Source organism: Melanotaenia boesemani, chromosome 11 (genome assembly GCF_017639745.1).
Source record: "Melanotaenia boesemani isolate fMelBoe1 chromosome 11, fMelBoe1.pri, whole genome shotgun sequence".
Lineage (NCBI taxonomy): Eukaryota > Metazoa > Chordata > Actinopteri > Atheriniformes > Melanotaeniidae > Melanotaenia > Melanotaenia boesemani.
Window position 1 is genome coordinate 27,909,627 of NC_055692.1, and position 20,957 is coordinate 27,930,583.

General features: G+C 40.6%; 2 protein-coding genes across 3 annotated transcripts in view; one reads left to right on the top strand and one right to left on the bottom strand.

Annotated features, from left to right (window-relative positions):
- Positions 1–6: 6 nt before the first annotated feature.
- On the bottom strand, positions 7–4,078 carry pgam5 (PGAM family member 5, serine/threonine protein phosphatase, mitochondrial). Of its 2 annotated transcripts, none has more exons than XM_041998694.1 (6): positions 3,548–4,078; positions 3,068–3,240; positions 2,838–2,963; positions 2,637–2,725; positions 879–1,009; positions 7–491 (listed from the first exon to the last, which is right to left on the bottom strand). In XM_041998694.1, exons 1-6 carry the CDS (start codon positions 3,775–3,777, stop codon positions 341–343), a joined length of 900 nt encoding a protein of 299 aa, XP_041854628.1. In that variant the 5' UTR covers positions 3,778–4,078; the 3' UTR covers positions 7–340. The 2 variants fall into 2 exon arrangements, with proteins under 2 accessions (XP_041854628.1, XP_041854627.1); XM_041998693.1 differs by having other exon boundaries at positions 879–1,012.
- Positions 4,079–4,756: 678 nt separating this feature from the next.
- zdhhc8b (zinc finger DHHC-type palmitoyltransferase 8b) overlaps positions 4,757–20,957 on the top strand; it is a 56,633-nt gene continuing 40,432 nt past the window's right edge. Inside the window, exon 1 of the mRNA XM_042000370.1 lies at positions 4,757–5,074. Coding sequence (XP_041856304.1) covers positions 4,971–5,074 — 104 coding nt within the window. The 5' untranslated portion in view covers positions 4,757–4,970. The remainder of the gene's footprint in view (positions 5,075–20,957) is intronic.

The window sequence follows — 20,957 nt, forward strand, 5'->3', positions numbered from 1 at the left end:
CAGACCTGAGCCATAGATCATTTATTTACCACAATTTTGCTAAACAGCACATAACTTTCACTGCAGAGACATGCACAGCTAACAGCATGAATTGCATGTACAACAGCTATACAAACAGTATTTTTGGTTTAAAAATCCATCTGTGTAAAAATCCTAAATCACATTCAGAAGGTGTTTTGCGCTGTTGATCACTTCTGCTGGCATGGAAGTAATTTCAACAACACTGATCACATGATGATCACTTACAAAATAAAAACAATCATTTTCAAGACACTTAAGGAGAGAACTGAGTTTTGACCCTGCAGCTAACCCTGTTCCAGAAACCTGCTGTTTCCAGTCACTAGGTCCGTGTAAGTTTGTCTGGAGGCATGAATCCTGAGTCTCCCAGAGTCCTGAGGGCCACTCTGCCACTCGGGCGAATGGTGAGCCATGTAATGCTGCCGTTATTCAAGCCCATACGCAACCAACCTTCTGGGGGAAATTGAAGAGCCCTGGGGGAGGGTGGGGGAAAAAGTGGGTATGAGTACCAGAGTAAATATAATAGTGCAGTGAAATCTTAAACACATTTTTGTGTTATGATGTCCACTATATATTGCTGAAACTAAAGCTTAGTTAATTCTGGTGACAAAACGGTGAGCTGAGGCAATCTACTGAAAAGCAATGTATTCTTTAAATGTGAATCAAACTGTGGGTGCTGAGTATCTTTTACTATGACCAGATATCCACATTGCTTAAGTAATAAAGTAACAAAAAAAATAATAAACAAACTTCTAAAACTCCTAGCCAACAACAGCAACAAAGTTTGAACAAAGTGGTTAGCAAAGCAGCGAGCAACAAGGACAAAGTCTGGCCTCAGCTGAGCTGCCGCCGACACAAACCTGCAGACAAAATAACGGATGACATTGGCATGACAGACGATGATCTCATAGCTGTCATCCTTCTGCTTGGGGTCAGCCCGGTGGATGTAGCGGCGGAAGGCTGCCTCAATGCGAGCTCCATCTTCGTGGTACTGCTGGAGGACGGCAGAGAGGTGAAAGCTACCTTTGTCACATGAAAGGGTTCTGTTTGAACCCCTCGGTCAGAACTGAGTCAATACATGCGCCTGCTGTGCTTTAAAGGGAATGTATGAAGAGTTTCATTCCAAGGTAAGGCCAACTATGTAAAAGATGTTACATCTATAAAAAGGCTAAATCTACAACCACTACGAGCAGGAAATGTTAGTGGTTTCACCAATACACTTTTTCCATAATTTTTCAATCAGAAATGTTGTGTATTTCAGTCTTACTGCCATCAGTTTTCACTGCACCCACTTCTTAATGAGAGTAGCTGCATCAATGATTTGTGCAAAAAATGTATTTGTACTCTTTTTACAAAGGTTAACAATATTTTTGTCAGATCTGAAGAAATCCGAAACCTATCGGGTAGTAAAGCCAGGCATCCAGGCATCAGTGGGGCAAGTTCTCAATAACAGTAAATTTGTACACAATCACATACAAATGACCAGATAAATGACCAAACTCTAAACATATTAATTTAGCTGCCAGACACCTTAGAACACTGGCCTTTTGGAAATTAACTCTTCCTATGACCCATTCCTGTGGCAGTGCACTGATGTATTGGTGGAAACTGGCTGAGTTTTGCAGCTGTAAGACTGAACAAGCACTTGACAGGACTCCTGCACAGACATGGTCAGCAAAAAGTGACCTACACAAAGACATGCAAATACAGAAGTAGGGATGGGCGGATCAATACTCTGAAGTCGATACTTTGATATCCGCCAGTCAAAATATCGGATTCGATACTTCTTTTGAGTATCGAGATACCACTCTGCTGATATAAAACATGTCATTTGTTTTCATTTCTGAGAGTTTTAGGCCAGGGATACCCAACTCCGGTCCTCAAGGCCCACTGTCCTGCAGACATTCAATGTTTCCCTGCTTCAACACACCTGAATCAAATTAATGGCTTATTAACAGGCTTGTCAGAGAACCATTAAATTTGAATCACATGGTGCAGCAGGGAGACATCTAAGACCTGTAGGATAGTGGGTCTTGAGGACCAGGGTTGGTGGTCACTGTTTTAGGCAATAAAATTGCATGAGAAGCCCAACCACAGTGTATCCCTTCTGTGTCACATGTTATGGTAGCCAATCAGATTTCTTAATTATGCTACTGTTGCTACTGTAATGATGATGAGATTATGTTTTGATATTTTCCTGGTTTAATTTAGGTTATTGGACATTATGTTTTATTATTTTTATATTATTACTATTACATATATATTTTTTATTTTACATACAATAAATTGAAACAATCCAATTATTTATCATTTTAAAAAGATTTATTTATCTTTTTATTTAATTTACTCATCTGTAAAATTATTATTTAAAAAAACATTTAAGTACTGATGTTCTTGAGTTTATTATTTCATACTACCTTTGCAATAAAGATATTAATGCACTGTAAAATTGTGATTTTCCTTTAAGGGCCAAGAAGCATCTATATCAGTATCAATGGAAAAAGTACCATAAATGTTTGGTGTTGTATCAACAGGAAAAATGCAGGTATCGCCCATCCCTATACAGAACACTCAGGCCTATAGCCCACTCTAGTGACGGAGGGTGTAGCTTCTCTCACCACTGCATCAGGCTTCCAGTGAGTGACGGGTGGAACCGGTTCAATAGGTGCGCCCTCTCTCAACAAGTCACACCTCACCAGGTCTACTCCTGGACCCACATGACATTTAAAGTGAAAAACAAAAAAGAGAAAGGTTTATGTCTTGTTCATCACCAACAGAAAGAAGCTGGTGTGGTAGGTAGAGCTGCATCTCTTCACTACCTGGGAGGTGTTTGCTGATAATATGTGCAGTCTCTGTAGCCCTGGCCATGCTGGAGTGGATGAGGACATCATATTTCAGTCCTAGTGCTGCTAACCTCTGACCTGTCAACTCAGCCTGCTCACGCCCTGGAGGTTGAGAGATTATAATCACAAAAACAAGTGGGATATCTTTAAGAAACGTTGCTGAAACATTTTACGAAACAACAAAAAACCCATCCTGTTACACAGACCTAATGGTGTGAGAGTCTTCTCTTTGTCACTGGTCCCGCTCAGGTTGTACTGGGAGTGTCTGATGAGAAGAATGTTGCGTGTGGCTTTGGGCTTGCTGTTGTCCTGCTCAGAGGTGGGGTCTTCAGTCACTTTCTCTTTCTTTTTCCCATTAGATAACAGAGATGGGTCTCTCCTGGATAGTCAGGACAAGGTGATTTTGGGATTAAGTGTGGCTTAACTTGAGGAAATGAAAACTGGATTAACCTAGCCATGATTCAAGATCACAAGTAGTATGGTGATTTGTAAACGTTTCCTGCATTTTCTTTTACAAAGACCATTCTAGATTTATAATAGCAGCAAAAATGTGGGATACAACCATGCTGGAGTTAATCCTTGTAGGTCCTCCTCAAATTTTTAAACTATTAAATATAGTAACTCTCATATAACAAGTAAAAGGGGGGTGGGCATACAGTCAAAATAGCGCGTGTACAATGACATACTTGTCCCAGTTGAAGTCCCACGCGTGTCCAGTCGGGACTGGTGTGTGGCTGGCGGATGACCACGCCGGCTGAGCAGCCTGAAGGACAGTGAATCTCGACCACCGACTGGCCGCGTCTCCGCGGTGCTCACCGAAGTATCCGCGAGAGTCGGCAGTTGTAGCGGCAAATACCAACACGGCAGAACCTCCGGCGACGCCACAAATTAGTTTAAAAGTTTTCCTGTACGACATCCTATGACCCGCTGCCGTGGAAGCAAAGTAATGCTAGCTAATTAGCTGAGCTTAACTGGTGTGCTGCAAATAAGGAGTGACGCCGTCTGTCATAAAAGGGAATGCCTTTCTGTTGCTTTAAAGCGCGTTTTGGTGGTAATTGCTACTCCAGCGATATAAACTAAAGAGAGTTTAACCAGCACATATATCTGATGTGCGCTCGTTTTTAACTGTAAACTACAAATATACAAATAGTCAGTGGGAGAAATATAAAGCTAATCAATGCAGGCCTTCTGTTACTACGGTGGCCCATTTTAGTCAAAAAAGTTGGATTTTGCTATTTCAGTCAAGTCCCAAAACCTGCCACACGATGGCGCCATACTCCTTAAATTTACTGTAAAACGTAAACGAATCGCTCCCTGATGAAGAGGCATTGTAAGCTCACATCAGCACATAGATTTTCACCAGGAGCAAACGTGAGCTTCCATGACGCTGATTTACTATTTTAATTTCCATCAGGAGTCACTCAAATCCGGTCCTGTTAATCTATTACTCGGGACCCCAACCTTGCTTCTTCATCTTTCGTCCGTGTTTCTATATTTATAGAAGGTAGAAGAATTAATGCATATTTGCATGTAATAAGTACACAGAATTAAAGAGTGAAAGACGACTAGTCAAAGCGGTTTTGACTGTTCTGTCCGTGAATGTACGGACAAAAACAAAGAAACACAAAACTGACAGATTCAAGGTGAAGTTAGCTGTTTACCACCATGGAAAACATATTCACAAGCAACATCAGTGCATTAGGCAACTTTAAAATAGGACAATATTTCAATATGGAACCATATTGCTCCGTCATTTTTTTCTAGTAGTTCAAACTCATGAATAATCCACCAAAAACTTAGCGTAATCAGAATCATATCTTTAAAAAAATCTTTCGAGCTTTGAAGCGAAGCTCCACCTTTTCAAGCAGCCCGGTGACCTCAGCAGTGGGCTGGATTGTAAGGGTGGGATTTCCAGGCTTTCAGTGAGCTCAATGTAGAGCTTACAACCGTCTTGGACCTATGCGGCTGCTTCAGCGACAGCAAAAAGCGAACTAGTTGTTCCCGTTCTTAGCCAAAGAGGCCCATACATTGCACGCTGGATGTGTTTGTTTATTTTTTTACATGCGCCTCCAATCGGAATAAATAATTGAGGAATGTGGAAATTACAGAATGCCCAACAGCGCTGGAAAGAGATTTAAACCCACCAAATACATCCCAGTGTCCACTGCTGCCACACTCCTTGTGGGATCGACCACTTTATTTTTCGTTTTCACGTAAGTTTGCATCGCTCATTTTTTCTAATTCTGCGCGAGCGAAGGGTTTCTCAAACTGTGTAGCCGCAGATTCTACAGTCGAGACTGGATTGTAGCGGGAAGTTTGCAGGGCTGGATTGAGTCACTTAAGTGGGATAAGTGGTTAAGGGGAAGAGTATCCCAGCTGAAAGTCGCGAGAGGGTCTGAAATGGTGATGCGAAGAACAGCCGTTTACATGCTACCTTTTCTTGTACAGCTTCACACAGATCACGGAGCCTTAATATCTGCAAGGAGAAACTTCCAATAAGACATGCAAGTTTAACGAGGCTACAGGATCGTGGAGAAGTCCGCAGATTAGGCCTCAAACATCCACTTTCCTTAGCAGGCAGTTGAAATGGTTGCAGTAGCCCAACAGACATTTGTGTGTGATTTAGTTGGAATAGGTGCAGCATCACTGATCTGTTAAGATCACAGTGATGCTGCATAGTGATCAGGTAAAACTGCTTTTAAACGTGGGGTCAGACAAGGGGGGGTTGCTTGGTTTTATTGTATCTACCACCATGTTCCACAGAAAGGGTTGTTCATTGAGGGTTAAAAGTTCATTTCTATCCTCTGATAAGCAGTGAAGGCTCCATCTATAGCGGTTGCAATCAGAGCGGTTGCATGGTCACACAGTCTCTCAAGGACCAATGAGTAGGAGGGTTTTTGCCCCATTCCTCTCCATCTGATGAATGAGGATGTCGGTGCCATGAGTGTAATGCTGAACTGACTGTAAAGCAGTGAGTGATTCCTGTGGTCTGAATCATCCCTCTCGTGTACATTCTGCTCCAGTGGTAGCCCTCAGGTTATCAATGAAATCAACATATTTCCTATATGCAACATGTCCTGAGGGGGCGTTGAAAATCCTTTAGACCTACAGACCAAGCATTGTAGTTTCCATCATATAGCTGTGTGCTAAAAAATAAGTCTAACGATTTGGCGGTTTCACTGGATTTTAATTACCTTAGATTATTCATTCAGTGGTTGATTAAGTGTTTGAGGTAATTATTTGGAGTGTTTTCGAGAGTGACTGTTGGTTACAGGTTTGTTGGTAAATAAATGGATAGACTTAAGTGAAGGACTTGTTCCATCAGGAATGTTTCTGAACAACTTGGAAAATGTTTCAGCTGCAATCTGTGTGGTCCTGAGCACTCAGGCTCAAGTCAGAGGCAGAGAATTAAGGATGCATATGACGTTTTTGGGCTCTGCTCCTAGGTTGATTGTGTCTTTAAAAACCCCAGCACTCCTTGGTGTCCCATTGATGACTTTGCATAAACAAATTGCCTGATTTCCAAGTCTTGATACACAGTGAGTGTATTTGATATGAGATCCGCAGTTCGGCTGGACTGTTTGCAAACCGAAGAATTCAGAATCCTTGCTTCCCAAAAGTTTTATAGACATTCATTATTCCTTGTTTAGTTGGGGGTCATGTCATCCACAACTTAAGGTTCATCCTATAGCAGATGGTTTAAGGTTAAGGATTAAGACTTTGCTCTGCCACTCATCCTTTTCCCAGTTAAAGGTCTAGAGCAGGGCTGTTCAGCTTGGTCCTGCTAGGGCCACAGTCCTGCAGGTTTTCAATGTTTCCCTGCTCCAACACACCTGACTTTAATTAAATGTATTCAACAGCCTATGAAGTTCTGCACAATGTCTTGTTATTTTAAGTCAGATGTGTTGGAGCAGGGAGACATGGAAAACCTGCACGACTGTGGCCCTCGAAAGACCGAGTTGAATAGCCCTGGCCTAGAGGATTGAGTTGTGTGTTTGGAACCTCTTAGAGAGTAGCACACATCCAAACAAGGCTGTGCCTCCTCATCCTTAGACACACACACACACACACACACACACACACATACACACACATGTTGAGTCCTTTTAAGTGAACTCCGTCTGGTCTTGTCACTGGCTGCACTTAAAAGATGTAGAATTACAGTTTAAGCCAGAGAGCAGCAGCAAAATCTCCAAACCAAAATAACATGCAATGAATGCAAAAAGAGGTACATAGCAAGGCACATGGCCAGCAGGGGTCAAAACCGTGCCAGCCTCTCTTACACACACATCTGTAAGGAAATGCAGAATGCCAGAGACATGCAAATCTTTTTTTATTCCTGGGCTGCAGTGTGTTAAAGGTCTCAGTGTTGCCAGCAGGCCAATTGGTGTCATATGGATAATGGGGGATGAGACCTGGAGCCAGCACTGGCTCACACACACAAACACACACACGCACACAGTCCATGTTCTGTTACTGTGTTTGGCTTACTGATGCCTGACAGTTTTCGTTTCCCACAGGGACTGGCTTAGAACACTATTGGTTCTGACTTATTTATATATTCCCACAGCATGACCACAGCTCATCATAAAAATACTGATAATAAATTAAGCTTTTAGCTGTGATTTAACCATGATAATACAATCACAGCCTCATCTGCTTGTGTAAAATGATTCTATTAGGTAGTAGCTTGTACTCATCAATCTTTCTTTTTCCCCCAAAATTTGTATTACTGCACAGTAAAGTTTTTTTTTTTTTTTGGTTGTCACATGTGGAAATGTGTGGAAATAATGACTGGATCATATGGACAGGACTGGTGTTCAATGGTTTTTGCTGTGCAGAGGTGAATTATGAGGGAGCTAGTCGGTAGCGGCAGCTGGAGCCTGTGTATCACCGGACTGAGAGCAGAGCGCCAGTCGAGAACAGGCCTGACGGAGAATCTAATCTCCAGCTTCCGCATCTGTTTCCTCCTTTTCACTGTAGATCCAACAAATCAGGCTTCATTCAGATCCAACTCAGCCCTTTGTTTCACTTTTGTCCTCCAATCTGAGCTTCTTGTAGTGATTTTGAAAGGTATTTCCGACACGTTTTGTCAAGAGAGTGCAGAGTTGTCAGAAGACGAGGCCTACAGTCAAACTGCAGGTGGAGCAGCACTGCTGTTAGCTGAATACATTTGGGCTGCACACGGTTTCTGATGAAGGGAGCCTATACTGTACTCTGGAAGTACTGCAAGCAAGTTAATGGTCAACACTTGCAACAGGAATTGATTACATTGAAGTCATTTTTCATATTTGATCCCAACCTCTGAAATAGCTTTAGAAAACCAAGCTTGTTCAGAATAACACCTCCATCCTTGGTACTGATGTCCATCCTGTGTGAGTTTGACTGTAGTTAAATGAATTGCCGCTTTAACTCATCTCATTTAAACTCAGCGTGGGAGCCAGACTGTCCGAGCCTTTTTAAAATATTACATAAGATGCTGACACTGATTTGGGTTTAGTTTGTTTATTTAAATGTTTCATTAAACATCCTGAGTATTGCAAAGACTAAGATGTCACAGGACAGAAAGAGAAAATGACCATTTGGTTTAGTAGCTTTTTTAGTGTCAGTGCTCATGAGCAAGCATTTATTAAATCTTAAAAAAAAAAAAAAACACTTAGCTTTCCTGGTGTGCTGTTCATACTGAGGAATGACAGGATTTGTGTTACATACATTCTCCCCAAAAAAATTCCCATTAAAAGGGGAGGATATCAGTATTCATGTTCACTGTGTCCAGACTGCCATGTATGAGAAGCATTCACTGAAACACTGTCCTCACACACTGTTGCAGCATTGTTTCAGCCCTTCAGCTGAGAACGATAAGCAGCAATCCCATCCTCATGCCACACTCAGGATAAAATTCTTATTATCTTGACAAGACCAAAAGCAGTTGAAGGACGTACAGCCTCGCCAGGGCCATAATTTTCCCTTTGGTCTGCTCATAATATCCATGCAGCGCAGTCTCCTGGTTTCCAGAGATATCTGCTTTACTTTATTAACTGGGGATAAAACTAGTAGCAGTTTGGTGTGGAGTGGAGAGCTTTATCAGATTAGATAAGGAAGTAATATCCTCTGTCGGTCGTCATTCATCAGCACCTTGGGGTGAGGGGTTGAGACTGACAACTACAGTTCAGGGCTGTGCTACTTCTGCTCTGTTTGGATAGTTGAGGGGACATGCAGAGAAAACCGGTGGAAGGCACCTTATTCACAAATGTAGAACCTCTCTGTTTAATATTAAACTTTCATGAGTAGTGTATCTTGAGTCTGTGGTGGTTTTAAGGTCAAGTTAATTCTAATTGTGGTTTATGGTTAACCATGAGGCACATATCCAACCTGTAATTTTATTCCAGTTTGACCAATCCTCTCTGTTTCTGCCTCTCCACATCCACAAAGCTGCTACAGCAGCTAATATCATGTTAAAGTGACAAATCTGCTTCCTGTGTCTAAATTATTTGGATAAATCAGAGTGGTGGACTATATTCATTATGAGGTATTTATACTCACAAGCAGTTGTGTCCCCTGTGTGATGTTCAACCCCCTCTCAAATATCCTGACAGTATTATTAAAGAATCAAAACTTCAACAAGCGTCTGTTTATTTGATGCTGTCATGCTGCTCCAGTTTAGATACTCTCTGCTTAAATCTTCCAGCCTTGTGTTGTTCCCATTTTTAACATAGCAGAAGCTAAACTGCAGCAGTTTGGAGATACAGAAATATTAGTGTGAAATAGACGTCAGCAGGTAATTTGAAAGAGTCGAAAGATGGTGGCGTTTTATGAATCATTATAGTTTTTTTTTAATAACTTTTGTGAATATGAAGGAACTATATTTAAAGTTTTATTATGTCCAAAAAGCATATGTCCCTGCTTCATGGGGGGCTGCTTAGGATCCAAAACAAGAAGCATTCTTCAATGTGGCTATGATCGACCTTCAAAATTTGGCTTTTTGTTGAATACAATTTAATTTGGCCTGTTATTGTTGTTATTTACATTTCTCTCATTTCTTGATTTAGTAATAATAATAATAATAATAGTAATAAAATTTCTTAGAGTGTGACTGTTTTTAGACAAATGCTTTTAAAAAGAAAGCTTGTAAATCCAAGCCACAGACAAACCAGTCCTGTTAATATGAATGTGTCTGTGTGGCTGCTGCAGGTAGTTTCATGCTGCCACAACATGCAAAGACAAACTTCACCAGCGCTTTCATGCAGTCGAAGCAGTGTCCCACCATTGCTATTAATGAGTAAAAGAGACCCAGAGAGTAAAAGGCCAGCTCATTTAATCTCATTTCGTTTCAGCCTTGCTGTCACCGCTCGACAACTGGGTTAAGATAATAGTGACTGATCATCGTTCATTACACTCTGCAGTGCATCCTGCAGCAAGGCCACTGATAACACTAAATGCCACACACACACTACTTAAAGCTAACCTGTTTAAAGGAGTTTCTCTGCTATATGGCATTGCTTCCAGGCATTAATCATAATTTTGATTGGTGGCAGGCAAGCTGTATTACAGAGCAGCAGCTTTCTCCATGTGCAAAATTCAATAAGAGTGAGGTCATTGTTTGCAGCTTTACATGATTGAACATAAATGCATGAAATCACGAACATCCTAATCTGTAGCAGCAGGTGATTAGCAATCTAATTTGTGTTAAGGTCTTAGCATGATTTTTCCAACACATGTTGAGTTTAAGATACATCCGTCTTTGTTCCAACTTCTCAGCTGCTTGTCTTTTATAAATTAGAGAAATATGACAGAGCTTGAAGTCATGGAGGAAAGGTCATGCATTTGTCCAAATGTGTTATTTCTACTCCAGATCCATGGAGTTTGGACAACATTTAGATTTATCTTAATTTGTTGCTGCAGCTTGGAGCTTTATTTCTGTTTAAAGTCTATTTATAGTCTTTTTGGTTGACAAATGAGACTTTCTGGAGCGCTGGTGCTTGCCAGAAAAGTAAATTGTGCATTGTGATGCTGTAGTAGCGCTAAATAGATCCATGTGAATCAGCGAACAGCAGTGTGTGGGCGAAAAGTGCGGGAAAGTGCAGCAAAGTGCTCTCAGAGTTTGCCCCCCTCCCTCCAATTGAGCAAACCTAGGCTGTCTGTAAAGTCTCCTCCTGGGGAACATGTGGGATTAATTTAGACCTCCAGCCTCTCCCTCCTTGGGTGTCTCTCCACCCTGTTTCTCATGTTGTTTTGCCAGAGGGAGGGCATGACTAGTAATAAGTAGAAACAGAGCTCTGCATCTTAACACCCTCAGCCAGAGAGCCTTTCTCAGAGATCAAGGAGTCTGAAGAGACAAAGCTCCCTGAGTTTGTAGCTGTGTCCAGCTATGAGATGCAACAGAGAACAGACATATAAACTCTGCCATTATGAGGGCAGGTCCTCTTTATCTTTGCCACTTTTTAAAGTTAGTCTGCAGAGAAGAGCATAGACTACAAACAAAGATAAAGTAGAAAGTCATAGATAAGCCGCTTAAAGCCACTGTTTTTAGTATATTCATGTCAGACAGTAATTTTTATATTTTTCTGATGACAGTGGTTGCGTTGAAAAATGCTTTCATTTAAAAAAACGTTTACATAGAAACTCGTTACATTTTGGTAATGATTTTAAAGCTGTTTTAGTCTTTTTTTTTTTACTTCTCAGATCTTTTATGGATGCGAAAGAGGTCACTTTTTGTGGTGAACACACAGAGAGTAACAGATTTAGTATTTTCAGCTCAGTGTTTGGTTCTCTGTCCCACAGTTCATTGTGTGATTCACTCTCACTGCTCTCTTCAGGGTTGTATCCACACACAGCAGGGAGCTGCTTAGCTTAAAAACCTCTTAAATCCTCTGTACACTACCTTCCAACACCAAACAACAGACAGCTGATGTTTCAACTGGCTGCTCAGTAGAGCTGGTGAAGGCAACACTAGGACTAAAACATCAAACTGAAGCCATTTGCTAATACTTATTTGCTAGTACTTATCCTGCCATAACAGTTTAGAAGATAACCTGTCATTCCAGGGTAATGCTGTTCATTCCATTTAACATGTGTGCATAAAGTTAATCTATAAATACTTATGTGGGCTCTTGACTTTGAAGCCATGGATCCATGGATTTTGCCTGTTCCCTTTGTAGTTCACAGTAGAGGTGACCTTATCCGCCCACATCTGTTGTATGCTATTATTGCATCTCTCTGGACAGTTTAAGAATAGAAATTGGTTTGATTTAATATTTATTATCACAGTTCGGTCTGCTGACAGCCATGTTGGCCAACAAATACCCATTTTTTTTGTTCGTAAACCTGCACACAAATAATCCAGGACAAAAATATCAATTGCTGGGAAAATATGCTTTTTATCTGAGAAGATTAAAGTTAGTTTTAATGTATGACTAAATATTTATGTGACTGTTGGATCTAGTATGCCAAAAATATGCTGCCTAAAGTTCAGTAAAGTCTCACACTGAATGTCTGACCTCTGACCCTTGTCAATGACAATATTTCAAAATTAGGTAAAATTCACAATGAAAATATGTAATTATATCAACATTTAGACATTTCTCAGGATCGTGTGTCCAATCCTGTTTAGGTTTCCATCTGAGATGGCTTCATTCACTTATTGTTGCTTTCCAAGCAGCTGTCCTTTGTTTTTCTTGTGCTTTTTGATACATGTGAATTTGGATGATACTCAAAAAAACCTGCCAGAAAGCTGCCAGCCAGACCAGAGCAGTGGATTTCCTTGGCTTCATTGTTTGATTTGAGCTAGCAGCATGCTTGTTTCTGATTTTTTCTCTCTTTTTCTTGTGACATCTTGTGCATTTTCAGTTGTTGGAAGTTTTCTGTGACTGAAAAGCAAGAACAGGAGGTTTGCTTTGGATCTGTGAACAGCAGCATCTTTGGGCAAGTCAGCCATGTGCATGCAGAAATTTCCGCAGCTCACAAGAGTGACACAAAAACAAACAAAAACACTCTTTTTTGCATTTGGCCCTAGTTGTATTCAGTCTAAGCTGGGCCATCTGGAAGTTTACATTGGGCAGTGTGTAGCGTAGATCTCAAAATGCTCTGGGTCCTTCAGAATGCTTCAACATCATACTGCTTTATCTCTTCCAGGATAAGGATGTTTTCTGTTTATTTTCTATGAAGTCTACTGTTTTCTCAGTTTTCTTGTTCAAAACAGACTAATCATAGCTTTCTAAAAAAAAATAAAAATAAAAAAACACAAGCACAAGTGTGAAAAGGGGATTAAATTGGGATATTTAGCTGCTGCTAAGTACAGCAAGCTTACTGTTAGCATGTGAAACTAACTACTGACAGCACTGAAGTAACCAAGCATTACATTTCTGGCAAAATACATCACTCTTTTTAAAGGCTTTCTAGTATAAAATCTGTCGCTGCTGTCCCTGTAAATGGTATTGTGTTTTTTTGGATATAGCAGCAGTAACATAGAAGAGTTGGAGGTTTAACTTGTTGGCCTAGGAAAGGAGCTTAATCCTTGTTTAGACTGAGGGTATAATCTGTTTGTTTGGCCTCTCATCTTGCAGGGAACTGACTGAATTTCTGCAGTTTGTGAGATGTGCTAAAACTCAGATCCAGACCTTTCCAGGAGAGCTGTTTATGAAAACAGACCTGAAGTCAAATTAGGTGGTGAGCTAAAACAGAGCCTATTAGGTGCCGAGAACCACTTCACTCCAAATTAGGATCTTAACTTGGGCCTTAATCCGACCCATGTTTGTTAGTGATCCAAATCACTGACCTGGTTGCTCTGAGTTAGTTTAGCAACTTAAAACCATTTGATCACAATGACAGGAAAAGCAGACTTTATTGTGGAAGTGTGTTGTGCAGCTCTCTGTCCTGTCTGCTTTCTCAGTAGTGTGAATAACTGCAAAAATCCTGATTAACTTGCCAGGGAGCTATTAGCCACCAAGGCAAATCCAGCTGATCCCTTAAATTGATTCAACTGCAGTTCCTGTTGACATTAGTGCCACTGCTATTAAAGGCATGAGCCAACACCAAATCCATGCGACACCTACTGTTAATTTTCTTAGGATAAGTGACATTAGAGTAGTGGATGACGATAAAGGCACAATTTAGCAGAACGGACTAATTAGATCTATGGTATTCATGTTAGAAGTCCAGTTGAACATTTACTCCGGTCTCTACCTGAAACACCACTTAAGTTCCACTTTACTCATAGAAGTTTAATAATGCAGGAGTTATAATATACCTCTGTTTTGTTCCCATGTGCACTCTGGCTTTTAGCATCACTGAACATCGGGCAGATCAAGTCCTGAATATCAATTAGTTTGTTTTATCGATCTCCATAGGCCATTCTGAGATCTTCACCTGCTTAATTTATTTTTCATCCCGCACTTCTTCCTCCGCCATGCATTTTTTGTAGTAGGCGTCGGCTTGTGTCGGTTCACATTCAAGTCACCTCTCTGGAAATTTTAATCTGCCTAAGGTCATCATGATCTCCACGAGGGTGCAGGATGCTACAGTAGTGAACTTCACAGTGACAAGTACTGCATAAACATCTGCATCAATCACTGCCCCGAACATGACGCCAGGATCAAGAAATTCTGTGTGGCAGGTTAAAGCACCCCCTCCATGCGTCGCCTGTGGGCTTAGCCTGCCTTGCACAATCTATCTTGCTTCCCTGTTAATGAAATCATTCAGGGTTGCAGAGCTTATCTGTGACGGGTGTCAACTTTTCTAGTTTCTATAAGCTTGCACTAATGCGCTGGGTGCTGCGAGTTGTGTGCAGAATGATATTAGTGAGTCTCCAGGCTTCCCTAGAAAGATATAATATTCAGGATAAAGTTGTTTTGCCTTATTTGTGAAAAAGTTTTGTTTATTAATATATATTTCTTGATTCACTTAGAAGCTTTGTTTTTTTATGTTGGTGCTGAAATAGTTTCTTCTTTCTTCTTTATTATTCAAATTTTAAATCAATAGACAAACTAAGCTGGAAGTAAAATCTAAATCCAGTTAAAATAACCAGCACCTGTAATATAATCCAGTCATTGCAGTGTTCGATAAGAGGCATTAAATAAAGACAGCAACAAATAAAGTTTATAATAAGGGGTTAAAAATAAAAAGACCACAGTAAAGGCTTAGAAATATAATTGAATCTTAGTGTGATGAGGCCTTACAGAGATGGAGAGAACTCAACCTTGGCATACAGCTTATAGTGCAACATAGTGTTAGACATGAGTATTAATTTTTTAAGTAGCTGAAGCATGCAGTTATAAAACATCCTTCAGAACTGAGTGAAAAGTTACATGAACAAGTGTTTCTCTACAAAGAACATGAATATGTGTTTTTTTTTATGCTAGAATAAGTGCATTCAGAAATAAAGAACGGGAATTGATGAAACTGCTGAGGAACCAGAAGCCACTCATGACTAAAAGAAAAACAATATCCATTGAGTAGTTCAAGAAGGGCAGTTGTACAGCTGCCTCAGTCACCCTTTGCCCCTACCTTAAAGACCCTGAGAAGTATCTGATGTGACTGAGTTGTCAAATGTCAGCCTGGACCCTAGAAAAACGATGGTTCAGCTGTGGTTGTGATGAGCCGGGAGTCATAGTTGTTGTGTCTAGAGGGGCTGAAAAAAGGTCTTGGTCTCAGCAGGGGGTGATGGGGACCAGGACAACAGCTGCCCACGAATCATGCTCTTCTGTGGCATGGGTTGAGGTGTGATGGCAGCTGGAACAAGACAGAAGCTAAGAGGAGAGCAAAAAACAGAAAGATTGTAGTATAGTAGATTTCTACAAAAGTTGCAGGGTTAAAAAGACAAAACAATTTTACTTTGTCAGCAAAAGTTTGTAAAAAATCTCAGAAATGTTTAATTTACTGAGGATCACCATGAAGTCTACTATACAAGTCAGGTGACCTAAGGCCAAATGATCATCAAGAAGCAAGCTGACGCTGCTAATAGATTCTCTGAGTCACTCCATGGGTCGTGTCCTAGCTTGGCACGACCTTATGCCTCCTACACACAGACAAAAAGAAACATATGGTGCTTTGATTGCATAAGATCGGAGCTGGTTATGCTACATAGTCTGTGAACTTCTAAGTGTTGTCCCCCTAACAACCATGATTAGCAAGGACATGTAGCATGCCTCCAGGAAAACTGGTGTTATGCATACTGTGGCTCTCCACACGTATGCTTCACTAAAATAATCGCTTTTCCATGGCTGGCAGGGTTTAGCTGGTACTACGCAGTCGGGCATGTGCTCCTGCCTAGCATCGGATGAAGAGCAGTGTATTGAAGCAGATGCATGTGGCCCTGCCCAAAAGCAACCCTGACTAGGTGGAAGGCTGCTGGAGCTGCCAGGGCATTTTTCAAGCCCTGTCGAGGTGCTGGCCTGTGCTGTGTTTAATGAAGCACAGGCAGAATAAGCAAGCATATTGATCTACCATCTAATGGGTTGTGCATGAATCAGGGGCTAATTATGTTCAATAGACTTCACAGAGAAGAAAGTTCATGAAGGCAGTCTTTTGGACGTGGGCTTCTTGCATGTAAGCAGGGAAAATTTTAAAGTTGATGCGTGAGGGATTTTAGATTTTAGCTTCTGCCTTCATTTAGCTCTGTAATTGACTTTGCAAACATTACGGAGTATGCTAAAAGTGTTGCAGGAGGTAGCATTTGTCAGTTGTAGTCATTTGTCACATTCCCTGTACCCAAGAAGAAATTCACCCCCCTGTGTCAGACATTGCCTCACTCAGTGTGTCTAACCTTTTTTTTTTTTGGTCACTTCTGGGCGCCACTCATCTGTCAAACACCATAACAGAGAATGACATGTCCTCATCTCCTTCATGGACCTGCAAGGCAAAAGTAAAGATGTTAAAGAAGTGTTTTTTGAGGTCTAACCACACAACTGAGCATAATTTCTTGTAACACTCTTACAAAGTCACAGGGCTGCTGCGGTTCTTATCTTTTCTGCATACAGACCCTTAATGCATGATAAGTGTTTACTGTGCAGTTGTTATGTGTGTCTGTGTGTTACTGCTTTACATTCAGTGTGGGTGTCAAAGCTCACAGTGCCAGCAACAAGGGATGCCATTCAAGCACTTCAGTCTGCTCATTTAAAATCTGTTCTCCACATTTCCAGGCTAAGTGGTGACTGAGTGAAGCCTATTTTTAACTTGCCCCTGTAACTGGAGCACAGTGCTCTCTCATTGAAATAGGTAACAGGACCAACAAGCAGGTAGTTGTCAATGAGCAACTAGAGAAGAACAGTTACCTTATTTTAACTTGTCGTTTTCTTTTATCTTCTATCTATTTCTCATTTTCCTGATCAGCCAAGTGGATTATGAAATCATAAACAGATCAGCAGTTTTGGGATCTACATTTTGCTATGACTTGCTGCAGGGAGTGTTTGGGGGGTTTACCTTGGCTATGAGAATATTTGTAGCTTTTTGAGCTCACCGATGGATTAAATTCAAAATAATATCCACAGGGCATTTTATCGCTTATCCTTGTGTACAAACCAGAGAGTCTTAAGGGTGCCATCTCGTTTACAGAGCAAACAGCTCCCATAAACTTTTTATCTTCCTCTACTTTAAGCCAAACACTCCTTTGGGAGGAGGGAAAGCACATACTTTAATAAATCCAGGAGCTTCTTTGGGATCTTAATGGAGAAATATTATTTGAGCATATTAGGAGCTGTTGCATATTGGTATTTGCAGAATTCTCTATAACATGATGTCCGATCACCCGGTGATGGTTTTTAGACTTGTAACGGCCGGCTGTGACCTTTCTCCTGTCTCCTCTGGTATGAATGAAACAGATGGGCCAGGGCTTTAAGTCGGAAAGTAGCTCTGTTGATGACACCTGTGCATCTCGAGGTCCCGGTGCTGCATGTATCCACTCACACATGTTGATCTCGCTATGTAGGCTAAGGTCAGATCAGACTCAGACAGATGGGGATAATTAGTTAATTTAACTGTATTAGTCTAAGTGTTAAATGTAAGACCGTCTGCACACTTAATTCTGGTCAAAGCTATTTTGTTTGATTCACTTTGAACTTTAAATGAACATAAAAGGATGCAGCTAAGAGCAAATTGTACCTTTCATACTACATTTTATTATTATAATTATTATTATTATTATATAAAAACAACAGGCTTTACTTAAAATGCAGCTGACAGTGCATGTATTCAGGTTCATATTCGGGGGTGGATGAGTTTACGTTGTTTTAATGGGTTTTTACACCAGGATAGTGTGTTAGTGATCAGCAAAAAATAAAATATTGCCTCCATGTTCTTGGTAATGAATTACCATGTCACCAGGCAGCAGCATACGTTACTGATGTGTTTTTAATAGGTTTTGGACGCAGTGGAGCACTACAGCACAAAGGAATAAGTTATATTAACCTTCTCTGACACAAATGGTGTCAATAGAATCAGTTGCTTGTGTGTTCACGGCAGCTAAATTAGGAAATATAACGTGTGGAACAATGCATATAATTTCCACGTACTTAGCTGTAAGAATCATAGACTTAAAGAAATGCATCTTGTTCTGTTGGAAAAGCTGAAATAGCTTTTGAACCTTTTTGACTAATTGTTATACCCACATATTTGGTAAGACATGGTCTTTCCTAGTTCAGTGAACACATTTCTATGCTTTGACAGAACTAAGTTTGGCTCAATCTGAGTATCACAGACTTCCTAATTTGGCTATATTAAAGATCAAGTCCTCTGTCCACATCTTACATCTGGAGCTTTCTAGGTGCATGCTCTTTTTCAGATGCTGCCACTCTAGCCTAATCAGGCTTATGTGATCCCACAGCTGGCAGAGTCTCTGTTCCAGCACCAGATACTGACTCAAGAGACAAGGATCAGGGCTCTGCTGTCCAGAGGTCTCCTGTCCACTTCATGTGCCTCGCACCCACATACACCTGTCTCCATGTAAACAGTTAATTTATATAACTGAATAATTGGCTATGTTGTCAGAACAAAACAGCTTGAAAAAGGCATATGTCTGCATAACTGCCACCTACATGGAAGCCAAACTGGCTTTGCCCTTTTCCACGTACCTGAATAAAACAGCTCCATTTAGCCACACCTGCAGCTCATACCAACACCTTCACACACACCTGTTCTATGTCATGCTTATATTTTATGCACATATGTTCAGCAGGAGCTGATTATTATGTATTACCTGAGTCTGCTTGGAAAAAAACACTGACAGCTGGTGATACTGGACTCTGCTTTGCAGAGCTGGACTGAATAGTAAATGAGGTCCCTTGTGCTTAATTGAATGAATAAAATCATATTACTTCAAAACCCAATACCTCATACCTAATGGTGAAGACAGAACAGCATAAACATCTATATTTTTGTGTTTTTAAAGTCATCCTTTGCAGCTTGAATTCAGAACGATTGACACCTGCTTTCACTGGCCTGTAGCAACTGATTGCTACAGCCTGTGTCACACTTATAAGTTCTCTCCAGGAGGGCACAGGTTATCTGCCACCTGCTGAATGTTTTTTTTTATATTTTTCTGTCAAGGCACCCCGCTCAGACTGAAATGGTCACAACCATTGTAAAAGTGTCAGCAGGTTAGAAACGGTGACATCCACTCTTGTTTAGCAATGATGGCACGGGGCTATGGCTGTTTTATGAAACTGACCCCGGGGGGTAGAGGCAAGCTTTGTGGCAGGCAAAGAAGTTGAGTCAGCGTTGAGAAGAAACACAACGTGCTGTTTGCTTTGTGCTAAACTCACAGTATAAGCATTTAAGCACAAAGAAGCAGTGATGTTTTCCCCCCTATGAGATCTGACAGCATGAATAGACAGAGCAAACAGGCTCAAGAGTTTACAAAACAAACTGTTCGCAAACATGCAGGGGCTATCCAAGGGCACACTTAACTAAGGCTTTAGCTTCTTATGGTGTTTTTTTTTTTTTTCTTATATGCAGCCATGAGTGTTATGTTCGTGTTTCGACTGAGTCACGTTGTGGCTATGAAAAGGTTTAATGTCCTGCGAAGGTGACGGTGAATGCAAGGCCTAGTTTCCCCCCTGACTAATCCCTGCTGGATGGGATGCCAGGCTCCACATAATCAAAGCACACTGATTACTCTGACTGCTATTGTGTCAGGATGTTCTGCTTCTTTATTTAATATTATCTGTTGTAAATAGACTTTTTTTCATATCTGTAGAGACCAAATATACTTGCACACACCCTGTGCTGCTTTTATCCAAAGTGCTTTCATTGGAATGCATATAAATTTAGTATGGGTGGCTCCAGGAATAATGGAAACATTTTCTGTGGTTGCATCAATGTGGTGCAAGATTACCCCCCCCAACACACACACACATACTCACTCCAAAGTTAGTTTATAGCTTTCTACAGATTGTACTGTAGTCCAATTTTATCTTGTTGCCAAGCAGTCAGAGTGCAAGCAGAACATGTACTGTTACTCACCATTTTTAATTTTGCACCACAAGGCTCTATGTTTGCTTATCTAAACAAGATGGAGCAGAGCATAACTTCATTTTAATAAAAGTTCGAACACCCTGTAATAATGATTAGGGAATAATCTGAAAGCTAATCTAATGTTAATTGAGAACAACTCTGTATCATTTTATGAATATATATATATATATATATATATATATAATATCACAGATATGGAGGGGCTAACCACTCTGTGAGACTACTTGAGCTGTCTGCAATTTAAAATAAAAACACACCTCTCAAGGTAAAATTGAAGAGAATTTGGGACCATAATTAAATTAAATAATGTCTACAAAGGACAAGGTTGAAAAATAAATAAATGAACAGCCTCAATCACCAAGCACACAGATGGTACAGACAGTTTTGTGCAGGAAATCTTTCTCAGGATTGGAAAGATTTCTGATAGCCACTGTCAGTAAACGCATCCTGGTGTTGCTTCCACTAATGCAGGTGAAGAGCAACTCAAAGAAAAGTCATAAATAGGCCAAACGGCACTGTCTATCCCTTAGCTTTTTAAGATGGATAGAGGCTACTATTAAGGGTGAAGGATATTTTAATAACACAGATCAGTCAAAATGTGTTGATGTGCAAAGAATTAGATTACAAATGTTT